Genomic DNA, 25,991 nt, shown 5'->3' with positions numbered 1-25,991 from the left:
TTGTATATTGTGTGGCGAGTTTCTATGGAGGTGGGATGATGTTTCGTTCCTGTTTTAATGTAGTTTCATGACTTAAGTTGCTATCTGTTACAATAGGCAACTTATCTGTTCACTCAGTCCCTTTATATGTCAAGTGAACACAATCCAGTCTGTGCGTGTACATCAGGTCTTCGGTAAGCTAGTCTTTCTCCCCTGTAACCTTGTTTCTCACACTCCAGCGGGGTGCAAGCCGTGAGTCCAGCCTGCCCAGCACTCTGTCTGTCTGGCTTCACCTCCGCTCTGGTTTCAGAGCTGTGGGTTTGAGCCAGTCCCTTAGGAGGCCAATCCATAAACCTCAGAAGCTGGAAATCGATTTGTCGCTATTCATCAGAGCAGAGAGGAGCTGTGGTGGTCTCCCCTCTGCCTCAAACTCATTACGGACCATCTCACAGCATGATGGGACGTGATCGCGTTACAACCCAGAGATGCGTCTCCACTGCAGGCTCATCCTTTCTGCTGTAATTGCACTTCTTGGAAAGGAAGGAGTGCAGGTGGGAGACGAGTACCAGCCCTTTAGAAGTCAAAACAAGCCGACATGTTGAACACTGTTGCCGTTTTTTTTTGTTTTTTTTGTTTTTTTTTTTTATTTTTTTAAGTGTTTTGTTTAATTTATTGGGGTTTTCCCCCTCAATATCAGGACGTTTAGTCTTACATCTTGACCAATAATGTGTTGAATTAAAAAATTAATGTCAAACTGCAGCGGTTGTAAGATGGGAGTCATACACACCACAACAATAGTATTGGCCAATATGTGATGTTTATTAGAGTAAGATGATTATTGAGATTATTTGATCTGTAGCATTGTATGTTGCATGTTGAAGCCACGACACAGAAGAGGACTGGACTAAGCAGAACACTGTCCTGGACACGTCCAGGCTGTGACCGTTGTCCTGGACACGTCCAGGCTGTGACCGTTGTCCTGGACACGTCCAGGCTGTGACCGTTGTCCTGGACACGTCCAGGCTGTGACCGCTGTCCTGGTCCAGGGGACTGTCCTGTTTTTATTTGTCCATCTGCTTTTGTTTTGATTTACTTTGCTTTTTTTAATCAGTCCTTTACATGAAAATATTATTCACATTTTGTTTTCTTAGTCATGGTCAGGAAGTTCTATGTGTGTTCAGTAATCTCGGGCACCGGAGGGCGGGGTTTCACAGTGGAACACCGTCTGACAGGTCTGAGTGGGTGGAGCCAAAGCTTGTGAGGGTGAGCTGTGTCATTGCTGGTGGGCTGGACTCCTTAGATGCCTGTTTTAATTAAAAACAAAAACAACAGTAGTAAAGCAATGTTACCTTGGCAACGCTGGCCTTGTGAAGGATAGTTACCTGGACATCATCTACGATCACTTACATCATCAAACTTCCTCTCACTGTAGACCTCATTCTTGTCAATGAACGTCAGCATGATCCAGTCACAGATAATCGAGCACTGCAGTAAAGGATGGAGATATTACATTGGTTAAGGTCAGATAATCGAGCACTGCAGTGGAGGATGACGGTATTACATTGATTAAGGTCAGATAATCGAGCACTGCACTAGAGGATGAAGATATTACATTGATTAAGGTCAGATAATTGAGCACTGCAGTAGAGGATGAAGATATTACATTGATTAAGGTCAGATAATTGAGCACTGCAGTAGAGGATGAAGATATTACATTGATTAAGGACAGATAATTGAGCATTGCAGTAGAGGATGAAGATATTACATTGATTAAGGTCAGATAATCGAGCACTGCACTAGAGGATGAAGATATTACATTGATTAAGGTCAGATAATCGAGCACTGCAGTAGAGGATGACGGTCAGTGACTTTTCCCCTGCAAAAAAAAAGCCTTAAATAATGAGATCTTTGTTAAGAAGGTTAATATTAAAATACTTACTATCCCCACTGATGTCATGGCTGTGACTGTATTGATGATGGTTGGAATGAGGCTAAATTTTCCTGCCTGGCAGAAACATGTTTATAGAGAAAGGCGTGTGTGTTAATGTTTGAATGTAACTGCACTTGAAGAACAAAAAACTTTTGCAACTCCAAAACAAAAGCAGCAGTAAAATGTTACATGTCCATGTACGATGATGTCCAGACGAATCCCGTAGGCTTTTATAAGAGATCTGTACTCTTCACCGTCTTTGTAATAGTACTTGGCAAACCTAAGAGATCAGTCACAGGTTAAAGAAAACCCACTGAAGAATATCACTCAGACAAAAAGATTGTGTGAAGAAACATGAAGGTCTTCTGGGCGCTACGCAGCCGGGGCAGTGAAATGAGCCCCTACCTGAAGTGGTATCCAGAGCTGGGCAGGTTCTTCCTGAGATCCAACCTCCTGAATGAATAACTGGGGACACATGCTGATGGGTCCACATCGAAGTCACATTTCCAGTTAATGAACACACCAATGACTGCACCCTAAAAACAGCCAACCAATCAGAACCCGTTTTTCTTCCAATAGTTCTTTCACGTCTTTCTTCTTTTACGTTAAAGTCATTTGACGGGTCCAACAGCAGACAGCTGGGCTCAAGGGCCTCACAAGGCTCGGTCTCGAAACCAGGAGGTCCCTGGTGCTGGTCCAGCTGCCCCAGTCTTCAGTCTAGACTCATGTTAACAAAATTCACCCAGATGGCTGAATTCATGAACTGACTGGGTGCTTCTAGGATGCACCTTTGATAGAGGAGAATAGCTTAGTGCTGTAGTTGGAGATCTGGATGGCCCCTTCATAACACCTTCATATTATTCTGCTGCCATCTGCTTAAGCTGTAAACGAAGCAAAGCAGCGTAAAGACTACAAGCACAGGACTGAACTGCTGGTGGTGATTTGGCCCTAAATGAAAATCTACTGTGTAGGACCCAGACTTGAACTAGGGACGTCTTGATCTCCAGTCAAATGTTCTACCACTGAGATATACCCCCTCTCACCCAGATATACCCCCTCTCACTCAGATATACCCCCTCCCACTCAGATATACCCCCTCCCACGTAGATATACCCCCTCTCACCCAGATATACCCCCTCTCACTCAGATATACCCCTCCCACTCAGATATACCCCCTCTCACCCAGATATACCCCCTCCCACTCAGATATACCCCCTCCCACGCAGATATACCCCCTCCCACTCAGATATACCCCCTCCCACGCAGATATACCCCCTCTCACTCAGATATACCCCCTCCCACTCAGATATACCCCCTCTCACCCAGATATACCCCCTCCCACTCAGATATACCCCCTCCCACGCAGATATACCCCCTCTCACCCAGATATACCCCCTCTCACTCAGATATACCCCCTCCCACTCAGATATACCCCCTCTCACCCAGATATACCCCCTCCCACGCATATATACCCCCTCTTACCCAGATATACCCCCTCTCACTCAGATATACCCCTCTCACCCAGATATACCCCCTCTCACTCAGATATACCCCCTCCCACGCATATATACCCCCTCTCACCCAGATATACCCCCTCTCACTCAGATATACCCCCTCCCATGCATATATACCCCCTCTCACCCAGATATACCCCTCTCACTGAGATATACCCCCTCTCACCCAGATATACCCCCTCTCACCCAGATATACCCCTCTCACTGAGATATACCCCCTCTCACTCAGATATACCCCCTCTCACCCAGATATACCCCTCACTGAGATATACCCCCTCTCACTGAGATATACCCCCTCTGGACACACTCCAGCTTCTTTACCAAACTTACAGTTCTGCAGAGTTCACTGAACTTTTCTTTGGCTTGTTCAGCAATGTAGCCCAGTCTAAATACGGGGCAGTATGGGTTCGTCTCCGAGTTGTAATGACATTTAAGGAGTTTCTTCGGCTTTCTTAGGCCCGGCTTAATGTTCACCCTAAATCGACAGAACAATGGAGAAGCTTTAGAGAAACCAAACCTAGTTGAGAAATTGAAAATCCAAAAAGCACTTAAATCTATACATAAAATATTAGACTAGCCTGAGCACTTTGAACTTTGGGAAGTGGATAGCATTCTTTATGAAGACGGTGAAGTTTGTGGCTTCTACCAGTGCTGGTTCCCTGTGAGGAAGGAACAGACGTTCACAGGGGCATTTTGAACATCTCGTGTACTGTAAACTGCCTTTCAAAGAATTACCTCACTGCAGCAAACTCTTCAATGGGACACCAACTTCTGATCTCACAGGTGTTGAATGTGTGGTTGTAGTAAGGCACACACCGCCCTGTTCTCTGACCTGGTATAATGTGAGTGAGTGTAATTAGTCATGCATTACACATATTTCTCCTCAGCAAGTTTTTCGCACTGTTACAATATGAATCCAATTAGGCAGTTATTGGATTTAAGACATTTGTAGAGACGAGTTGTGTTTGTCTTCAAGCCCTTACCATGGCCATCAAAGTCCAGTTCACCCTCAACACAGTCAGCATCTGTTGTGCAGTTTGCGTTGGGCACACTATAATGCTGCATAGACAAACATCACGTTCTGCTTAGAGATGAAGGCTGACATCAGTGTACATTTACATTTATGGCATTTGGCAGACGCCCTTATCCAGAGCGACTTACATTTTTGTAAAAATGCATGTGCCGGAACAACGTATGTGTGTGAGAGTGTGCGTGTGTGTGTGTGTGTGTGTGTGTGTGTGTGTGTGTGTGTGTGTGTGTGTGCGTGTGTGTGTGCGTGTGAGTGTGTGTGAGTGTGAGTGTGTGTGTGTGTGTGTGTGTGTGAGTGTGTGTGTGAGTGTGTGTGTGTGCGTGCGTGTGTGTGTGCGTGCGTGCGTGTGTGTGTGCGTGCGTGTGTGTGAGTGTGTGTGCGCGTGTGTGTGTGAGTGTGTGTGTGTGTGAGTGTGTGTGAGTGTGTGTGTGTGTGTGTGTGTGAGTGTGTGTGTGTGTGTGTGTGTGTGTGTGTGTGTGTGTGTGTGTGTGTGTGTGTGTGTGTGTTGTGTGTGTGTGTTCACCTCAGCACACATGCCCTGTCTTTGGTCATACGTTACATCCCTTCGTAGTATTGTGCTGATGACATCACCACCCTAGAAAATTAAGGACAAACACAGCTGCTGAATATTTGAAGTTTCACATCCCCTAAAATGTTTCATGTCCCTTAATACTACAGCCATAGAAGACCATCATCTGGCCCCGCCCCTACCTGTCAATCTTTGTTTCTGAGTTCCGTTAAGCTCCTCCTCCTCTATCTGTCTAATATATCATGTGCTTTGTTCAGTCTGTCATGTGTCCGTGTCCTCTGATCAGTGTAAGCTGTCTCTAGTATCACTGGTTCATTAGGCGTTTATTCTTTGCATCTTCAGTCTCTGCTTGCAGGTCATTGTAAATGAGTGATACAGCTGAAATTACGTTCAAGTTTATGTTATTTCTATGTTCCATGCTCTAAGTTTATGTGTAAATCTGAGTTCTCGTGCTTTCTCCCCCTGTGCTCTTAACTCTTCTTATCTGTTAAACTCTCGTGATTCCTTTGTAGTTTTTGGCTATTTTTGTATTATGTATTTTGTGTTCCCAGTTATGTGATTTAGTCTTGGTTATTCTAGTTGGCCTGTTGTATTGTTTACTATGCTGTGTTGACTCCCTGTCCCTCCCTGTCCCCCCGTCCTCCCCGTCCCTCCCCACCCCCCCCCCCTCCCTGTGCTCCCTGTCCCCCCCGTCCTCCCTGTCCCCCCCGTCCTCCCCGTCCCTCCCTGTCCTGCTGGCAGTATTTCTTTATTCTCTGTGTTATCTCCTGCGTTTTGGTCTGTTCACCTGTGGTTGGTGTGTCTTTAGTCTTTAGTCTTAATCTTCATGTCTTCATGACCTCGTGCCCTTTGTGTTTGATCCGACAGGTTAAAGTGCGAATGCCTGTTATGATTGTGACACCCGTGTCAATAAGCCCCGCCCTTTACCACACGGATCCGCCGACACCCCCGTTACTGTTGGACATTGACTGTGTTGTGTGTGCTGCACACACATCTCTCACCTCGGGTGGTGTGACGTATTCTGTGGTGTCCTGCACGGTGTTTCCCAGTACGCCCACGCCACGCATCTCCGTGTAGATCGAGCTCTCTGGCCTGGTCTCTGTGTCCTGGTAGGCCTTCTGACTGATGAACACGTACCTGCATCAGGTGAAGGGTTAGTGGGTGTAGTGAGTTGCAGGACAACCTAAACCTGAAGACATATTTTCCTGAATAGTTAAGTGTACATTTGGACATACAATACAGTACATAGCGTATCTCAGACTATCAGCCATGGTACATTGAAAATATGTCATTTTCTGCCACAACAGAGATGTTATTTATTTTACTATTTATAATTGGGGTTGTGTTTATAGTTGTTTGCATTGTGCATTTATAGCCCAGTTAGCATGAATGGACCATCTAAACTGGTTAATTTGTACAAGGAGTTCCTGGCTCAGGAGTGAAGGAACAGATCAAATGACCTAAAACATCAAGACAGCAGGCGTTCCCAACACCTGTGAAGAGCCACGCTGGTACGACACTTCTGCGGTGAAGCGAGTGTCATCAACACTGGGGAGCTGCAGGTCCAGAGCGTCATCCACTGCTGTGTGACCTGAGTTAAGATCATCCCTCTCTACTGAAGTCATGTCTGTTAGAGGATCTTCACAGTAATTTAATTGTCTCCATTGGACTGCTGTTGTAGAAAACCCTGATCCTCCCCTACAGGGCTGAGTCAAGCCTGCTGTAAACACCTTTAAAGCACTTCCTGCCATTAATGTGTAAGTATATCTGTCTATAAATAAAACTGGTCAAGTATGTGTTTGGGGGCTTTGCTTTAACTCAGTGAATAAGTATCTGAAATCCTCTGTCTGCACCTTTACATTCATAAAATGCTCTAATTTTGAACATCAAAGGAAATATGTAGACTCAAGCAAAGTGGTCTTTATTTCAATTTGAACAATTGTTCATGATGTTTGTCTATGTTATCAGGTTTTTTAAGACATAAAGATCCCACAAGCTCGATACAATGTACATTAATAAACACCTGAACATTATGACCTTCCTTTGTGTTACTGTGCGTTTCAGTCATCATGTTGACAGTAGCCTATAATGTGGTATTCTCTCATTTGTCAACATCATTTGTGTTCAAAAGATCTTTTTTCAGTGTGCTCGTTAACATAAGTGAATATTAAACAATATAAAGCTTTTACATACACTGTCATTAAAAAATAGTAGAATCACTTAACATAATATTTTTATTATAGTTATTATAATATAATAGTTATGAAAGTTATACATAAGTTATAGAATAAAAATAAAAGAATTAAATGATAACATACAATGAAAAGATGAACAGTATAAAACAGCGTTTTTAGATATTTTATTACTCATATTTTAATTGGATTCCTCTCCTATGTCTTTTTTCAAGATTAATATTAACAGAACATCACTGTTGTGATGGCTATTACAACATGTGCCTAAAATGCTAAATAATGTTAAATAATAATCAGTTAATTTACTGAGTTTGTGAAAATACCTACCAAATGAAATATGTGATGACCAATAGCTGCACAGCTCTGTAAATAACGCCCAGTCTCCTGTTCTTCACTACCATAATCTTTGGTGTCTCATAGTCCCAAAACCCCAGGAAAAACTCCTTGAAGAACTCAGTAAATCCCATATTGAAAAGAGCCACACGTGTCCAAGCAGAGATGTAGATGGTCTTGCTCTTGAACACTTTCAATAGATAAAATAGCTACAGAATCTCCTCCTCTCTCTCATCTTCCCCCCTCTCTCTTCTCTCTCTCTCTCTCCCCCTCTCTCTCATCTTCTCTCTGTCTCCCCCCTCTCTCTCATCTTCTCTCTCTCTCTCTCTTTCTCTCCCCTCTCTCTCTCCCTCTCTCATCTTCTCTCTCTCTCTTTCTCTCTCTCTCTCTCTCTCTCTCTCTCCCCCCCCTCTCTCTCTCTCTCTCTCTCTTCCATTTTCCTCAGTTCCCAGTAGGTCCTTATCTAATTAGGGGTTCTTCTGCTCATCTTTATTGGTTATTAATGTCATCCTCAGGAAACAGTAATAATTATTGTGACACTGTCAGCAATTAAAGAATCAATAGACCACACTGCCAGTACATCCATAAACGTGCATGTTGAGCCTCTGTGTTATGAATATTATCACATGAAGTTAGGGGACCTGGCAGAGTGCTGGGTTCATGCTATGAAGTCTAAAGATATTCAGAGATAACAGAAATGCTTTATTTATTATATCCCCAATTCCTGTTGTCTGTGATGTGAGCATTGACCTTTTATAAAACCGTCATATGAAATGAAACCAGGGGGGAATGTGTTTTTATTTTTATTCAGGCATTAGTGTGGACAGTCGCGAGCTGTCTGGGTCCTGACGACTGACGTCACACACACGTGTGGACGGAAACACGTGGTTGTGCGTCCCAGTCGTTTCTTCAACATATTGTGTCCAGAGTTAAACGCGTCTTTATATTTGTATTTCGTGTGTGTGATCGTACAACACCCGCGATGGGAGGCTTACAGAAGAAGAAGGTGAGTACAACATCTGCCTTTACTCACTTATAAACGGCGCTAACATTAACTAGCGAGATGTTTCCAGTCCTCGTGTCCGCCATCATCACTAAAGGCTGGAAACCTTTAGAGTTTACAATAACCTACACACACACCTTACAATAACCTACACACACACCTTACAATAACCTACACACACCTTACAATAACCTACACACACCTTACAATAACCTACACACACACACACACACACCCACCTTACAAAAACCTACACGCACACACCTTACAAAAACCTACACGCACACACCTTACAAAAACCTACACGCACACACCTTACAAAAACCTACACGCACACACCTTACAAAAACCTACACGCACACACCTTACAATAACCTACACGCACACACACCTACCTACACACACACTTCCTCGCTCTGGTGTTCTTAGACAACTGGACATCTTAGTCAGAATTAGGAACGAAGAGTTTCTCGGCAGGTGGTCCCCCTAACAACCAGTTAGATTTAGTTGATCCTACATCAAAACATTAGCCATGTAGACACAAACAGCAAGTTTTACAGATGCAACAACATGAAATTAAATATAAAATGTATATGCATGTCAGTTAGAAAATACTGAAATACTCTCATAACTCCATCCAGAAAGCCATCTCACGACTGAATTCAATACCACCGGCATCAAACTCTTTATAACAAGAAAAGCTACCAGGACTTTTCTTATTCTGAAGAGATTCTGAATTCTACTGATTAAAAATGTATTGATGATTAAGATTTTCTTCCTTCCTCTTTGGGGATCTTCCGCAATGTGAACTCTGTGAATTGTGATTTTGAAAACTAAAACAAAACACTACTAGTTAAACATGTATGGTGTCTTTTTTCCCTGCAGTATGAGAGTGGGTCAGCCACCAACTACATCAGCAGAAACAAAGCCCGCAAGAAGCTGAGTTTAAGCTTAGCTGATTTCAGGTCAGTGGTGGACAAGAGAGGTTCCATCTAATGAGTCATAAGGTTCCCACTTCTGAACCTGAAGCAGCTTTTTGGTGTTAATAATTATCCACATGAATGTTTGATCTGACTGATGAATTCTTTTCAGCTTGCTTAATTTGCTTAATTAATTCTTAATTATATGATGGCACTCTTCTGTACAGGCGCTTGTGCATACTGAAAGGAATTTATCCACACGAACCCAAACACAAGAAGAAAGTGAACAAGGGCTCCACGGCCCAGAGGACCTTCTATCTCCTCAAAGACATCCGCTTCCTCCTGCATGAGCCCATCGTGGGCAAGTTCAGAGAGTACAAAGTACGTGTGGCACCGTCCCCCAGAGCTGCGTGTTCAAAACATTTACGGCCTAACCTGTGCCTTTGGGCTAATAGAGTTACAATTACTGGTTTCAAACCATACTGGACCACTACCGTGCAAATATCTTCGCCGTTGTGTCCGTGAGAAAGTAACAGGCCTGGAAGCTTTGCACGATATTGTGTTTACCTGACAGATACCTGACAGGTAGTTGTTGTTGTGTTTACCTGACAGATATTTGTGCGTAAGCTGCGGAAGGCGTACGGTAAGGCTGAATGGGGCAACGCTGAGAAGCTGCGAGACAACAAGCCCGGATACAAACTGGACCACATCATCAAGGAGAGGTGAGTCAGGACGAGGTTCCTCCTTTAACCAGCAGGGGGAGCTCTTGCATTTTACAAGTTCTACAGAAGGGTCTGTCAGCAGGAGGGAACTGGCATTGATGTGCTGAGTGCATCAGTATCTGCTGGTATACGACAGGCAGCCCACATGAGTTTTGACAACTCAGCGATCTGTTCTCGGTTGCCAGGTATCCCACGTTCATCGATGCTCTGCGCGACGTGGACGACGCCCTCTCCATGTGCTTCCTGTTCTCCACGTTTGCGCGGACGGGCAAGTGCCACGTCCAAACCATCGAGCTGTGTCGGCGCCTCAGCGTGGAGTGGATGAACTACATCATCACCTCGCGCTCCCTCAGGAAGGTACCAGCCCCGTAGACTCCGCCCTCCCGGCAGCCCGTACCGCCTCCTAAAGCCGACCAATAGCAGAGCTGCCTGTCATCACACGGGTTCACCGCTGGTGATAGGACAGCAGTGAACATCTAGATGAGAGTTCGTTAGCACTTTTTCACTAAAGCCTCTCTCCTCATTGGTAGGTGTTTCTGTCCATCAAAGGAATCTATTACCAGGCAGAAGTCTTGGGACAGACCGTCACGTGGATCGTACCATATCAGTTTGCTCATGACGTAAGTATAGTTCCAGTTTCCTGGAATGACTCAGTGCTTGACCAGAGAAGCAGACCTGTGTGGTACTGATGTGTAGTTGTGATTTAGTGTTATAGTAGTATACAGCATTGGATTTTAATAGTTAATAAGAGCTTTTTGCTATGTTTGTGTAGCCTTGTGTAACAGATTTAAGAACAGCTACAGTGATTGAAAGTGGTTTGGGTTCAGACGTTTTGAGGATGTCTGTGTTTTTGGGCCGTCGTTCTGACGTGAGGCAGACTGTAAACCAGCTTCCTGCTGCTCATGTGACCGCCTGCGTGTCCAACACACGTTTAACAGGCTGTGTGTGAAGCACTGAGTCAACATTGTATCTGGGGGGGGTAAAAGAGGAAGAGAGTGGGGTGTCGTAGCAGAGCAGATAAACATTCTCCGTTGGTCAGTGGGAAACCATGGAAACCACACGTTGTGTGATCGTAAACTGTGTGAGACTTTCGGAGTGCCGTTGATCAGATCGTCTGCCATTAAAACCATAAATGTTAGAGCCAATAAAGCCAGAACTGTGTGCACATCTCCCTGGGAAGCTCTCTGTATGTCTGGGGTAGATGACTGCACGGTCGAGGTCCCTGGGTGATACAGTCGTGCTCTTAGAGCGTTAGAGAATAGGACACAAGTTCTCCGTCCTGGTCAGCCTGGAGAACGTGGCCCAGTGTGGCTGCTAGCTGTGCTTACACAAGTTGAAGTTCCACACCAGTGAACCGGTTTGACATTTGAAATACGGTTAAGGAAACAGATTAGTTGGTGATTGATTTTGCCTGAAGAAACTTTTTTTGACCATTTGTTTATTTCTGTAGTTTTAGACGTGTAGAGTGTGTTGTGGTGTAACCGTCAGTCACACGTTACTGCTGGACAACGTCACCCATCCTGAACTCACACTGGTTGCCATGACAGGACTGTGTGTGTGTGTGTGTGTGTGTGTGTGTGTGTGTGTGTTCAGCACCCTACAGATGTGGACTACAGGGTCATGGCCACCTTCACAGAGCTCTACACCACTCTTCTGGGCTTCATCAACTTCCGCCTCTACCAAACCCTCAACCTGGTGTACCCGCCCAAGGTGAACACACACACACGTGGGGGTGTGGTGTAACTCCGCCCCCTCACACTGGTCTAACTCCGCCCCCTCACACTGGTCTAACTTGGCTGATGTGCGCGGGTGTAATGATGCTGTGTGTGGTTCATGTTCTGCTAGCTGGACGGGAAGGCGGAGTCAGCGTTGCGGGCGGAGTCAGCGATGGGGGCGGAGCAGGACTACGCAATGGACTCGGAGAGCTACATGGAGGTTGTGATTCCCTCCTCCTGCACGTCCTCACGCCTGTCGGGCTCTTTGGCCTGGACCCGAACACGAGGCGCTCACCTCTGTCTCTCCCGCAGAAACTGTCGGCGCTGAGCGCCAGTCTCTCTCGTGTGGTCGCCGCCCCAGAAGAGGAGGAGCCAGAGATCGACCACTTCCCTGCAGAAGGGGTGAGAACACTAAAAACACCCCGCCCACTGGCCTCCCTTGCCCCGCCCACAGCTACCCCACGCCCCGCCCCTCCTTAACCTCCTGTCCCCCCTTGTTTTGATGCAGACACGTACGGGTGTTGATGGCTCTTTGTCTGCTTCACACCTTCACACACAGGTGTTGCACTGGAGAAATGGTCTCCACGGTTACCAGATCGTAATATGAACAAACAGTGTGATTGTGCAGTTCTGTGCCATGTAGCTGTCTGATATTGGCCCCGCTCCCTGTCTGATATCGGCCCCGCTCCCTGTCTGATATCTGGGGTTGATGCGTCTTGTCTGTTATCTCCTCTCCTCCCCTGGTGGGCCACAGGAGGACCAGGAGAAGCTTGAGGAGCGTGTGAAGATCCAGCAGGACCAGGACAGACATCAGAAGCTCTTTGAGGGCCTCAAGGTCTTCCTGAACAGAGAAGTGCCCAGAGAATCCCTGGCCTTCGTGCTGAGGTGAAGGGCAGAGGCACCACACCTGTTAGTCAGCATACTGAGCAGTGTGTGTGGGGGAGTGCGGTTGTGTGATTGTGTGTGTGTGATGGAGAGAGAAATGGGTCAGGGTTTTTTTGTGTGTTGGTTTTTCTTTTTCAGTCTTTTACCTTTCAGGCAGGACTATCTTGTTTTATAATACAAAGACACCAAATGTTTTTGTGTAAAGTGATGAATCTCTTTCTCACACCTGATCTGTGCCGCTGTGTCCCACAGGTGCTTTGGAGCGCAGGTCTCCTGGGACGCGTCTCTGTGTATCGGGAGCACATACGATGTCACTGATGAGACGATCACACACCAAGTGGTGGACAGACCCAGTCTGGAGAAACAGTACATCAACAGGTCAGTCACACACACACACACACACACACATTCTATTGCTCTTATTCCTCATCAGAACCTTCCCAGTTTTGTAGTGCTGTTTGAATTGACCTTGTTGGCGTTTATGGTGCAGATGCATAAAGGTCCATCTTTAACATTCAGAATGTCACTTTTCCTCTGACTGGAGTCAATTTTAAAATCCACAAAAGACAGAAACTATTTCAGTTTCTGCTACAGAGTTGGAGATGAACGGTTTGCCATTGTCAAGACTTTCCAACAGAATTCTGCTTTGTGATGGTGCGTGTTCAGATTTGAGTGTGTGGCTGTATTGCTCTCATTCTGTGCGGTTCTGTATTAAACATGGGGTGTCCCACAATGCTGTTCTTTCATAGCGGGGTCTCCTCCCGCTTCTTGGTGATCTTCTGTTATCCTCTTCCTGTCTGGGCGTGTGTGTGTGTGTGTGTGTGTGTGTGGGTCTGTGTTCACATAAATGCGTGTGTGTGTGGGTCTATGGATATTTGTGTAGGTCCATGTGTGTACATGGGTCTTTGTGCGTGCGTCTGTGTGCGCGTGTGCTTTTATGGATCACATGATCCCACAGATGTTCACAGTTCATACATGACACGCCTGCACAAATTTATGGTTCTGTTCAGCATTTATAACAAGGCGTCTTTCATGCGTGCTGGTCTCACAGTGACTGTTAGTGGGTACAGTTGTACGTGTGCTGTTGTCTGATTATCTGTCATCACGTCTCCACCATCAACCCCCCCTGTAGCCAAAACTATCTTGAAGGTGCTTTCTAAATATTCATGTGGTAGAACTCCCGTTTTCAGGTTTGTCCGTGTGATTGGTGTGTGGAATGGGCAGTCATGGTCTGGTGGTAGGGAACTGGTCTTGTGACCGGAGAGTCGGGGGTTCGATTCCCAGACCTGAGGCCATGACTGAGGTGCCCCTGAGCAAGGCCCTTAACCCTCAATTGCTCACTTGTATAAAAATGAGCTAAAAATGTAAGTCGCTCTGGATAAGGGCATCTGCCAAATGCTGTAAATGTAATTATGCAGTGGTGTCCGGCTCCGTTTGATCCATCCGTCACCGTGGCTACAGGTACTATGTCCAGCCCCAGTGGGTGTATGACTGTGTGAACGCCCGCATGCTGGTCCCCGTGGAGGACTACTTTGTGGGCGTGACGCTGCCTCCGCACCTGTCTCCGTTTGTGGAGGAGAAGGAGGGAGACTATGTTCCTCCAGAGAAGCTCAAACTCCAGGCCCTCCAGAGAGGAGAGAGACCTGGTGAGTAGGAGTGTGTGTGTGTGTGTACGTGTACATGGGGGTGTGTGTGTGTGTGTGTGTGTGTGTGTGTGTGTGTGTGTGTGTGCGCTCCTGGTAATATGATCACGATCCTTTGCCCTCCAGTCACAGAGCAAGATGATGAGGAGGAGGAGGAGCAGGATGATGAAGAGGAAGATGATGATGATGGTGAGGAAGAGGAGGAGGATGAAGAGTCAGAAGATGAGGCTAAGCTGAAAGACCTGGAAGAGAAGCGATCTCAGGGCAAGGTAAGCAGATGGATCCAGTCATCCCAGAGTGGAAGTGACATCGAGTTTTGCAACGCCTTATAATCACCGTAAAAACACACAATACACAAACATAACTCCCGCTTTTATCTGCATGTGGTGTCGGGCTGGAGCACGTGAGAACGTCACGTCTCTTAAACCTGGAGCACGTGAGAACGTCACGTCTCTTAAACCTGGAGCACGTGAGAACGTCACGTCTCTTAAACCTGGAGCACGTGAGAACGTCACGTCTCTTAAACCTGGAGCACGTGAGAACGTCACGTCTCTTAAACCTGGAGCACGTGAGAACGTCACGTCTCTTAAACCTGGAGCACGTGAGAACGTCACGTCTCTTAAACCTGGAGCACGTGAGAACGTCACGTCTCTTAAACCTGGAGCACGTGAGAACGTCACGTCTCTTAAACCTGGAGCACGTGAGAACGTCACGTCTCTTAAAGCTGCAGGTGTCTGTGCTCGGTAAGGCAGGGGTGAGGCTGCAGTGTTGAACGGGCACACGTGCGGTTGGGTCAGAACACGGCAGCCCTCTTCAGCTCCCTGGAGCACCACAGGACTGGTTCCCGTGTTGCAAGACCAACGTTTTACGCCTTATCAATTTTTCAGAGCCGTCTGATGGTTCAAATCGCTCAGTTCATAGAAGTGCGACTCGAGACGTCACCCTGCGTTAGAAGGTCAAGGCGTGGCCGTCTAAACGTGGCCGGCTCTACCTCACGTGAGCCTCGGCACAGACGTTACGGTCCAGAGGTGTTATGGACATCCGTTAAAGACACATGCAGCAGGCAGTTCTCACGGCCCGAGCCCGTCTGTGACCTTCACGCCCCACGTCCCGTCTGGCAACCACTGTGGGACGGTGTTTGTTTAATGGTTAGCCATTGTTCCACTGGGAGCAGCATTAGGTGTAAAGGTGAGTTAATTAGTCCCAGGTTCAGCTGAACACGCGCCTTTGGAACTGTTGCATTATGCAGTCGCTCTGCTTAGAATAATGTAGCGTCTTGATACTTGTGTACCAAAAAGAGAAAATATGAACGAGTGCGCAAATATTTGGCACGTGTGAATGGCAAAAATGGGGTTGAAGTTTACAAACGTGTATCAGATCAACGTGCATCAGATCAGGGTGGGAGTTTACAAACATGTCAGGACGAACTGGTTTTTTGCACGCATGTGTATTCTTTGCACATAGTCGATACCCAAGTTGCATGTGCAGGGTCTTTTAGTCTGGAGGATCTGAAGACTGAAGACCTGAGTTCACCCCAAGCAAAGTTTTTAAGCTTTTTCACCATCTTAATGCCCGTCATCGACCTGCACATCAAGTCAAATCCCACGTCAATGACCACGAAGTCCAAGCCAAGGCACAAATATCTCTGTTTATTAGTAATGTAGTAGTAGTAGTAGTATAGTATAGTAATGGTAGTATATAGTATAATAGTACCAAGTCGTTAAAATTGCGACTTGAGTTGATTCAGTCGTTTTGGCTGAGGTGAGTCAAGCCTGGTTTATACTTTCGCGAGTGACCGTAGCGCGCAGCTCCGCCCACCTCGCGCGACCCTGCGCGAGCGGTGTAGGCGTTTATACTTTCGCGAACGTCGCGAGCGTCGCTGCAGTGTTCTCCGAAACGATAGGTGGCGATAGGTGGCAGTGGAGAATAAAAAACCCCTGCAAAACCGGCGAAAGAACATTTTTACCTGACCAGAGACCGTATAACGCACCAGGCATCAAACATAAATATGACTTTGCAATGTTGTCCGAAACGATATGTGGTAGTATAAAGAAACACCCCTCAAAAAAGGGGAATGAACATTTACATGACGCATTTTGATGTTGCTTTGTGTTTCAGGTTTGAAAAGTGCTGGAATTTAGGCTAAAGTACATAAAAATGCTTGAAATTGTAACTACTTCGTTTCACAACAAATAGCTGTCTGACTGAACAATTCTCTTGTATTACGTTAACAAATACGAGCCTCTTGTAATTCCAGGACGAAACATGAGAGAACGTGAAGACGTTAAGATTGAGCGTTTTGAAAATAAACAACCATATTGAAATGGACCTTTAAAGTGACGTACAAGTGCTTTAATTCCACCTTGTAAAGGTGTATGAACCCTGCAAACATGGCTTTGTCGATCGCGCTGAAGCACGGCGTGCGCGAAGTTACAAAATTCGAGAGGTGCACGGCCCTCGCGCTCGGGCGGAGCCACAGCGATTACGTCATTTTCGCGGCGCGGACCCTCGCGACGCGTCAAGTATAAACCAGTCAGGCCAGTCAGTTAGTTTCTGCAGTCTGAGTGCCTGGCTGGCTTTGAGGGAACCAGGAGGTCACGCCCTGGCTGAGCGGTGATTGGCTGAGCTGTGATTGGCTGAACTGTGATTGGCTGTTGTTCTCTTTCAGGCCTCATCGGTTAAAGTGACTCCGGGCAGGTCCAGACCGGAGAACCGGCAGAAGGTGGAGCAGGAGGAGAAGGCTGAGGAGAAGAGACTGGCCATCATGATGATGAAGAAGAGGGACAAGTACCTGTACGATAAGATCATGTTTGGGAAGAAGAGGCGTGTGCGGGAGGTGAGGGGTCACCCGTCATGGCCGACACCAGCACTCTCATCACTGGGTTCACTCACTGGGGCTTCTGACTACATCAAAGATACCAAACGCAAACGCCTGTCCTGGGGGCTATGGGTGTGTTAGTGTGATACTGTCCTGGGGGTTATGGGTGTGTTGGTGTGATACTGTCCTGGGGGTTATGGGTGTGTTGGTGTGATACTGTCCTGGGGGTTATGGGTGTGTTGGTGTGATACTGTCCTGGGGGTTATGGGTGTGTTGGTGTGATACTGTCCTGGGGGTTATGGGTGTGTTGGTGTGATACTGTCCTGGGGGTTATGGGTGTGTTGGTGTGATACTGTCCTGGGGGTTATGGGTGTGTTGGTGTGATACTGTCCTGGGGGTTATGGGTGTGTTGGTGTGATACTGTCCTGGGGGTTATGGGTGTGTTGGTGTGATACTGTCCTGGGGGTTATGGGTGTGATGGTGTGATACTGTCCTGGGGGTTATGGGTGTGTTGGTGTGATACTGTCCTGGGGGTTATGGGTGTGTTGGTGTGATACTGTCCTGGGGGTTATGGGTGTGATGGTGTGATACTGTCCTGGGGGTTATGGGTGTGTTGGTGTGATACTGTCCTGGGGGTTATGGGTGTGTTGGTGTGATACTGTCCTGGGGGTTATGGGTGTGTTTGTGTGATACTGTCCTGGGGGTTATGGGTGTGTTTGTGTGATACTGTCCTGGGGGTTATGGGTGTGGTGTGTTGGTGTGATACTGTCCTGGGGGTTATGGGTGTGATGTGTTGGTGTGATACTGTCCTGGGGGTTATGGGTGTGATACTGTCCTGGGGGTTATGGGTGTGATGTGTTAGTGTGATACTGTCCTGGGGGTTATGGGTGTGATGTGTTAGTGTGACAGTGTCCTGCGTTTGGCATTTAGCTTTTTTGTGTGTGTGTTTGTAGACCATTTACCATACTTTTATAAAAACAAAATTAGTTGTGATGTATTGGGTATATTGCAAAAAGATGGCCTGGAGTACTAATATGAAATACACCCTGATGAGGTCACTTTGCAGTAATGTTTGAGAAATAGAACTTTGTCCATCGGTGTGGAGCAGACGACGGGACACTTTGACTGTTGAGGACCCAGTACCCACAATGCCCTTGTGCTGTTGATTAAACCAGTGTGTCCTCTCTCTCAGGCCAACAAGATGGCAGCCAAGAGAAAAGCTCTGGACGAGGCCAGCAAGACCGACAAGAAGAAGAAGAGGTTGAAGAAGTAAAAGTGGAAACAAGAGCATTTTATATCTATTAAAATGATTCAGTGCATCTATTGAACCAACGGGAAGACTCATCGCTCTATTAGTGTGATCTAAGGAGTGAAAGCTCCTGACTTGACTGTTTTAAAATGTCATCTTTTCAGTGTCATTTAGTCCGTAACATTCTGTTTATACTTGATATACATAAACTCATGATCCTATTACATTAAAATGATCCATGAAGTGTCTGAAGCTCTTTTGGCAGGACTGACTCCACGTCTTCGTCGTGTGGTGTGAATGAGATCATCTTTGTCAGGGCCCATTAAATTATATTTGATGGGACAGTAATTTTGGACTCTCAGGTTTCACTCTTCATTATGGCAAAGGTGAATACACTTTAATCCTTTGGCCTTGGTTTCACGTTTGCGATGGTTTCCTCATTACTCACGAGCACTTGGAATCATGTAGACTCGGTTCCACTGGGTTAAATAATTCAGACGCAGCCCCTTTCGGTGTGTGTTTCAGTGCTTAATGAAGCGGAACCATCATGGCTTGTGAACAGTTGCAAACTGGAAGGTGGAAGAAAATTGGGGAGGATAATTGCATGCAATGGCAGAAGCTCTAGGCATGCTGGGTAGGGTAGGCGGGCGATGCCCAGAGGTTGAATCTCCTCTTGACGTGAACAGTGCCGGGTCTCCTGTAGGTGGCCACAAAGAGGTTCCTAAGTTCTTGTCAGTTTGTTCACAGGACTGTGTGCGTGTGTGTGTGTGTGTGTGTGTGTGTGTGTGTGTGTGTGTGTGTGTGAGGGCGGTTCTGACATCACTGCTCCCCTCTTGACCTCCTGCAGGCTCGTTAACCCCAGTGGGATGTGAGCCAGGTGCTTCGTCCCCCCCCCCACCCCGCGCACGCTTGGCTCGCGTTTGCGTCTCCTACATTCCGGCATGTTTCCTCCGGCCCTGACTGCCAGGCACAGGCGGGCCTGTGTGAGCGGGAGGCACTCGTGCGTGTGGGCTTGTTGGCTAACAATCGGCTTTGTGTTTCGGAGCGGCCGAATGGAGGATGGGGTGATCGACACTGACTCGCCGTCTCACTCTTTAAAGGGTTGGGGGGTTAATGGAATGAAATGAGATCACCCCGTGTACATCTAGACGGCGGTGGGAACCGTCTGAGCAGGAGGGAACACACTTGTAAGTTCAGTTCCAGAGAAAAAACCACTTTTAGAACAACCAAAAAGTGTGAGTGTATAATAGATGTCATGGTGACTGATGTGTGAGATATTAATCTGCAGGAAGACGGTGTGAAAGCAACACTCCTTGTGCTGTAACCCTGATTTTACAGATGAGTCTGGTATTTTGAACTGCACAGTAGAAAGAGGTCACGTGAGCTTGCAATTCCTCCACCCTCTCCAGGTACCGTGTTCCCACGGGTCATGGCCTGTAGAAAGGCCAGTCCCATAAGCTTACACTGTGTACAGCCCATGAAGGACAGTGGTGCCCGTGATGAGACCCGGGAAGCGGAGAACTGAACCAGCACAATCGAGATCTTTGTTCTCCGTGTACTGATAACTGTTCCGCATATAACACTCCCACGTGGGCTAAAAGCCCATCGATCGACTTTCAACTTTGTACTGAATGGCGCACTGTCTCTGAGAAGAACAGTCCTGGGACCTCCTCCCTCTTTTCTTTCTGACTGTCCCATGCGTGAGCACTCACTCTCTCTTTCTCTCTCTCTCTCTCACTCTCTCTCTCTATCCATCTCCCTCCCTCCCTCTCTCTCCCTCTATCTCTCTCTCCCTCTCTCTCTATCTCCACCTCCCTCTATCTCTCTCTCCCTCTCTCTATCTCCATCTCCCTCCCTCCCTCTATCTCTCTCTCTCCCTCTCTCTCTCTCCCCCTCCCTCTCTCTCTCTCTCTCTCTCTATCTCCCTCCCTCTCTCCATCTCCCTCTCTCTCTCTCTCTCTCTCTCTCTCTCTCTCTCTCACACACACACACACACACACACACACACACACACACACACAGAGACAAAGAAAGAGTGTGATAATCCCCATATACTACATTAGTCTCTCTGCTGCACGGCGGTGTCTCGCATCGCTTCTCTTCTGCCCGCTGAAGTCTGCAGTTCACCGGCGCCGGGGACGTGAGTGAGGTGGGCAGGGCGGAGCACGACAGCAGCAGGTGACCGAAGACGGGCGAGAGCGCGGTGCGGGCGGACGGAACCTCTCCCGGTGACGCCGCTGGCGAAGCATGTTGGACCCACAGCGCGCACCTCGCGCGCACTCCGCGCGCACCGCTGGGTAGCGCGCGTGCGGCCGTGCGCCCGTGTCGTCAGTCCATGCAACTCCGCGCCGGTTCCGCCAGCTTCACCGGGTCCAGCCGGGATAAGGTAGACTTTCGCTCTCGAGCCGTGAGCTGCTGCTGTTGAATGTCGTTTGTGGTTCTGCCGGTGATGTTAGACGAGTCCGTTTAGTTTAGAGGAGCTGATGGTCGCCTGGTTGATCCAGACCGAAACCGAACCAACTGGCATGAAACTGGCGTGGGAGAAGTGCGTTTCACAGCGAAGTTTCAGCGCTCGATTTATGTCTTTTTCTGAATCACACACATGTGCCTCATGCGGTCGGACCGAGAGCAGGAACAGCAGGTACTATATTCTTCACATTCCTTCTTCTTTTTGATAAGATACTACTGGTACAACCCAGGAAACTATTCGACACCATTATTCAAAACCACTAGTAGAAAACAATGCGGTCCATGAAGAACACACTGTAGAAGAACTCTCTCTCTCTCTCTCTCTCTCTCTCTCTCTCTCTCTCTCTCATTTTCTGTTGCTGTATTTATTTCTGAGCAGCAGAATGTTTTTTGCACCTGTTGTACTAGTAAGTTAAACGGAATCATATTTCTGTGAATTCATGTATATGCATTAAGCCTCCTGCACTCTGTATTGTAAACTATATTGGTAAAATAAACCGGGAATTACCGCCTAAATTAATTTTAAATTGAAGTATTCGGTTCTACTTAACAGAGCAAAGAACAAAATGACAGTTTGTGGTAATAAAGCGCAGGGCGAGGTAATGTTCTAACTAGAGGAAAACTCACCCAGTGAATGGATCTCCACCCATGTCAATGAGTATTAAATTGACCACATTGTATAAGAGACTACACCAGTGTCACTTAAATAATACAGATTCAATATGAATCTGTAATATTAATCATTAGGAAGTAAGTATCCACCTCACATATCATGTGTTGCAGTCAGAAGGTTAATCACTAATCTCGGTGGATCTCTGAAGTGGTAAACGTCTCTCAGGTGAGAACTGGTGTTGGCTACAGAAATGACGTTTAGCAATCGCCGTATTTGTACAGTGTAGAAGACTAACATTAGTGTTCTCACCTTAGTGTTTCATTTTATGCTATCATAAACATAACAATGTTGTTGTTTCTCATAAAAAAAAAATGCACTGGTATGCCACAGCCCATAAACAATTAAACCACAACAAAAATGATGTGCTTTAAGCTTTGAGGGGATCGTGTGTTGTGGAGATATGGACCCGGTGACATATGGACCTGGTGTGATATGGACCCGGTGACATATGGACCCGGTGTGATATGGACCCGGTGACATATGGACCTGGTGTGATATGGACCTGGTGTGATATGGACCCGGTGACATATGGACCCGGTGACATATGGACCCGGTGACATATGGACCTGGTGTGATATGGACCCGGTGACATATGGACCCGGTGTGATATGGACCCGGTGACATATGGACCCGGTGACATATGGACCCGGTGTGATATGGACCCGGTGTGATATGGACCTGGTGTGATATGGACCCGGTGACATATGGACCTGGTGTGATATGGACCCGGTGACATATGGACCCGGTGTGATATGGACCCGGTGTGATATGGACCCGGTGTGATCTTCGGCTCTGAGCTCCTCTGGTGTCTTTTAGCTCTCGCTGTGTGCCTGTATCAGCGTGAGGCAGCGATATCAGGCCTGACAGGTAGAATACCTGGAGAAACCAGGATCTCATTACAGTCTGGGGGGGCAGTGCAGATAGCCAGAGGACCAGCAGATCACTTACTGGCCAAATGCATAATTCATCTGTCAGCCAGGCGACATGTTGGGGAAGAGGGAGACAGTGGGGCTGATGTGTGTGGGGTTGGGGGGGGGGGTGTAGAGAGTTTCACAGCACAGTCCCAGAACAGCAAGTGCTCACATGATGAACAGAACCCCAGTGTTCACATGCTGCGTTGTGAGTATCATGTGAGTATCGTGTGAGTATCATGGCGTTTAGTCATTGGCTCTTATGCTTTTACATGCTTACTGTAGTTTGAACTCAACTAGATTGCTGATAATGTTTTGTTCCTCTTTGTTTGTGCATGTTTCTACTTTGCTCTCCTTCAGTCTTGTTCATGTATTTATATCCCATAATAACACAGGGTGGTGACACACTGGGGGGTTTAAGCTCAGAGTTCAGTATGAGATAGATTGCGATTGCAGATTAAAGGTTTGAGCTGTGATTGGTCATCTGCCTCTGTGTTAAGGGTCTAGTGAGTTCTGGAGGTGGAATAAAACATCACTACATCACACTTGTGTTTTACTTTCTTCAACTTTTAACCACTTTATTTAAGGAAAACTCCCAGATTCATGTTCTGTGTAGTCTACGTAAAAGTGTCATAACAGGGTTGTAATAACCCAGGTCTCCACAACACCAAAGGTTTAACATCAAACCCAGTTCACCACTTCATTGTCAGCTGTCTGTCTCTGTCGGGGCGGTGCGTGCGTCTGAGAGCTCTGTGGCTTCTTTGCAGGTATAATGGCGGGTAAGGGGAGGCAGTGGAGGTCCGTGTGTAAGGGTCTGGTTCTGGGCACGGTTCTGACCAGCTGTATGATCCTCTTGTACTGCCTGTCTGCTTCAGAGGTCCAGTTCAGCCTGCCTGAGTAAGTCCGGTACCACCACCCCCCCCACCATGTATCACCACTCTAATCACATCTTCCCACTCTTAAAGACCGTATGTAATCCTGACCACTAACTGATCGTTGTGACCCCGCCCCCACAGAGTTCCCGTGCCTTACTCGTGTGCCCATCGGCTGTCTCCCGGCCACGCCCCCGGGGTGGGGCGTGGCCAGGCTGCCGGCTGCACGCCCAAGGTGGACGTCATGTTCATGAAGACGCACAAGACGGCCAGCAGCACCATCCTCAACATCTTGTTCCGCTTTGGGGAGAAGCACCGTCTGAGGTTCGCCTTCCCCAGCAGACGCAACGACTTCTCCTACCCCGCCCTCTTCCACCGCTCACAGGTGCAGGGCTACAGTCCCGGCGTCTGCTTCAACGTCATCTGTAACCACATGCGTTTCAGCGAGGCCGAGGTGGCCAAGGTCCTGCCGGCCGACACCGCCTACGTCACCGTCCTGCGAGAGCCGGCCGAGCTCTTCGAGTCGTCCTTCCACTACTTCGGCCGCCTGGTGCCCTTCACGTGGAAGATCTCTGGCGACGACAAGCTGGCCGAGTTCCTGCGGGAGCCCGGGCTTTACTACGACCCCGAGGGTTTCAACTCCTTCTACCTCAAGAACTTGCTTTTCTTTGACCTTGGGCGGGACAACAACCTGTTGCTGGACGACCCGGCGGTGGACGAGGCCATCCAGGCGATCGCCCATCGCTTCCAGCTGGTGATGCTGGTGGAGCACTTCGAGGAATCGCTCATCCTGCTGAAGGACGCCCTCTGCTGGGACATGGAGGACTTGCTGTTCTTCAAGCTCAACGCGCGGAAAGGCTCCACCGTGTCCAAGCTGACCCCGGAGCTCAGGGCCAAGGCCTTAGACTGGAACGCCATCGACTGGAAACTCTACCAGCACTTCAACGCCACCTTCTGGAGGAAGGTGGAGGCGTACGGGCGGGAGCGCATGGGCCAGGACGTGGCAGAGCTACGTCGCAGGAACGCCGAAATGGCCGCCATCTGCATCGAGGGCGGCCACGCCGTTGACGCCGGGAGCATCCAAGAGACTGCCATGCAGCCATGGCAACCAATAGGCGAGAAGTCTATTATGGGATACAATCTGAAAAAGAATGTGGACAAAGGACACAGAAAGTTGTGTAGGAAGATGCTGACCCCAGAGATTCAGTATCTGACAGACTTGGGGGTCAACCTGTGGATCACCAAACTATGGGGTCATGTGAGGGACATTCTTCGTTGGTAGACATGGTTAATGGGCTTTACCAGGCACATGTCTGACCTCTGACCTTTACTGTAAACATTGAAGATGATCACTGACCTCTGTGAAACAAACTGAAGCATCTTTCTGTATTATAAAAGGACAGAGACTGTATGCAGTTTTGAAAGCTATATGAGCTGTAAACAAACGTATTAAATATGAAGTCACATATCTGAGGTATATAGAGTTGCTTTAGTCAATCAACAAAACAAAAACACATTTGTTTTTAGTGAAAAACAAACAAATCATTGACAGTAGTCACATGACCTCACGTTGCTATTTGACGTCTCTCGTTTTTATTGCAGTTTTTGTTTGTTTTTCTCCTTTTGTACGTTGCCAATGCCATATCAGTAATATTCTGAGGAGTGTGGACTGAAATGACAGGGGGCCACCAGCAGGGGCCGCCAGCACACCGTGTGTTCCTGTGTCACTTGTCTTAAGAGGTGCCACTGCGAATGTGACAGCTATCCTTGCCCAAAGAGAACTGTACTGCAGACCTGGTGTGCTGTTCATCTCTGTGCTGAGGTAGTGAAGACAGATGGTCTAAAGGAGGCATGTACCAAATGTGTAGGGGGACCAGGTCTGACACGGTTGAAGGGGGGGGGGGGGGGGGGGGGGTCTGAAAGGTCTGGGCTAGTTCACCAGCACCTTCTCGCCCAAGCAGACCCAGCGGAGTTGGGGAGGCCACACTAGTTCATGAATGAAATGCTTCTCCAAATTCTACATAAGCTCCTGCTAAAAGTGGACGTCTGGTCACCCTACAAATGTGAGATCATAGTTGCAACAATAAAATAAAAACTAACATAACTGCTGGTACCTGGGTATTTTATCATCCTTATAATAATCATTGCTAAAACTTTCAATGAATATCCCTTTTATCCGTATGCTAATTGATATGCGGTGTAATGCAGTAATTCGCTATTTGATGCATGATTATACGTTATTCTTCCAGGCATTGCGGGTATATAAATGAATGTAAAATGTTTCTGCACTCTGAGGCGCAGGTAAGTGCAGCTTAGAGAAGAAAGAGTGTAACCAGGTTCTGTCGACCACGCGAGACAATGAAGAGTCAGGTGTCAAAAGGTTTACAATTTATTCAAAACCAGGCTCTTAGGAGAAGGAAGGAGGAGTCAGAGGTTGCCACCCACCACTGGGACCTTAAATAAATCCAAGAAAACACACCAGATCAATCGAGATAAAGTTCCAAGTGCAATAATATTCCAGGCTCACAAATGGCACCACTACAAACACCTCACACGAAATTCATACATGGCACTCCATATTAGTAGCTACCCACACATCAAATG

The 25,991-nt window shown here is 47.3% G+C and overlaps 3 protein-coding genes across 5 annotated transcripts; 2 read left to right on the top strand and 1 right to left on the bottom strand.

The window, feature by feature from the left end:
- Positions 1 to 852: 852 nt before the first annotated feature.
- On the bottom strand, positions 853 to 7,723 carry p2rx2 (purinergic receptor P2X, ligand-gated ion channel, 2). The gene is made up of 12 exons (XM_076989794.1): positions 7,502 to 7,723; positions 5,984 to 6,119; positions 4,977 to 5,048; positions 4,407 to 4,482; positions 4,159 to 4,255; positions 4,002 to 4,082; positions 3,754 to 3,898; positions 2,315 to 2,445; positions 2,099 to 2,189; positions 1,919 to 1,984; positions 1,387 to 1,464; positions 853 to 1,283 (listed from the first exon to the last, which is right to left on the bottom strand). The coding sequence occupies exons 1-12, from the start codon at positions 7,639 to 7,641 to the stop codon at positions 1,188 to 1,190; spliced, it is 1,209 nt and encodes a 402-aa protein (XP_076845909.1). The 5' UTR covers positions 7,642 to 7,723; the 3' UTR covers positions 853 to 1,187.
- Positions 7,724 to 8,353: 630 nt separating this feature from the next.
- pes (pescadillo) lies at positions 8,354 to 18,714 on the top strand. Its single transcript, XM_076989797.1, has 15 exons — positions 8,354 to 8,513; positions 9,396 to 9,475; positions 9,658 to 9,811; positions 10,043 to 10,152; positions 10,338 to 10,509; positions 10,683 to 10,772; positions 11,746 to 11,862; positions 11,998 to 12,087; positions 12,180 to 12,269; positions 12,622 to 12,752; positions 13,005 to 13,130; positions 14,214 to 14,398; positions 14,522 to 14,664; positions 17,064 to 17,231; positions 18,406 to 18,714. The coding sequence occupies exons 1-15, from the start codon at positions 8,490 to 8,492 to the stop codon at positions 18,484 to 18,486; spliced, it is 1,761 nt and encodes a 586-aa protein (XP_076845912.1). The 5' UTR covers positions 8,354 to 8,489; the 3' UTR covers positions 18,487 to 18,714.
- Positions 18,715 to 18,847: 133 nt separating this feature from the next.
- On the top strand, positions 18,848 to 25,275 carry gal3st1a (galactose-3-O-sulfotransferase 1a). Of its 3 annotated transcripts, none has more exons than XM_076989798.1 (3): positions 18,848 to 20,848; positions 23,283 to 23,412; positions 23,532 to 25,275. In XM_076989798.1, exons 2-3 carry the CDS (start codon positions 23,288 to 23,290, stop codon positions 24,667 to 24,669), a joined length of 1,263 nt encoding a protein of 420 aa, XP_076845913.1. In that variant the 5' UTR covers positions 18,848 to 20,848; positions 23,283 to 23,287; the 3' UTR covers positions 24,670 to 25,275. The 3 variants fall into 3 exon arrangements, with proteins under 3 accessions (XP_076845913.1, XP_076845914.1, XP_076845915.1); XM_076989799.1 differs by having other exon boundaries at positions 18,848 to 21,103; XM_076989800.1 differs by lacking the exon at positions 18,848 to 20,848 and adding an exon at positions 22,706 to 22,734.
- Positions 25,276 to 25,991: the final 716 nt, after the last annotated feature.

Source organism: Brachyhypopomus gauderio, unplaced genomic scaffold (genome assembly GCF_052324685.1).
Source record: "Brachyhypopomus gauderio isolate BG-103 unplaced genomic scaffold, BGAUD_0.2 sc71, whole genome shotgun sequence".
Taxonomy (NCBI): Eukaryota; Metazoa; Chordata; class Actinopteri; order Gymnotiformes; family Hypopomidae; genus Brachyhypopomus; species Brachyhypopomus gauderio.
Note: the sequence above shows the minus strand (reverse complement) of the source record. Positions and strands in the feature narration are given on the sequence as shown.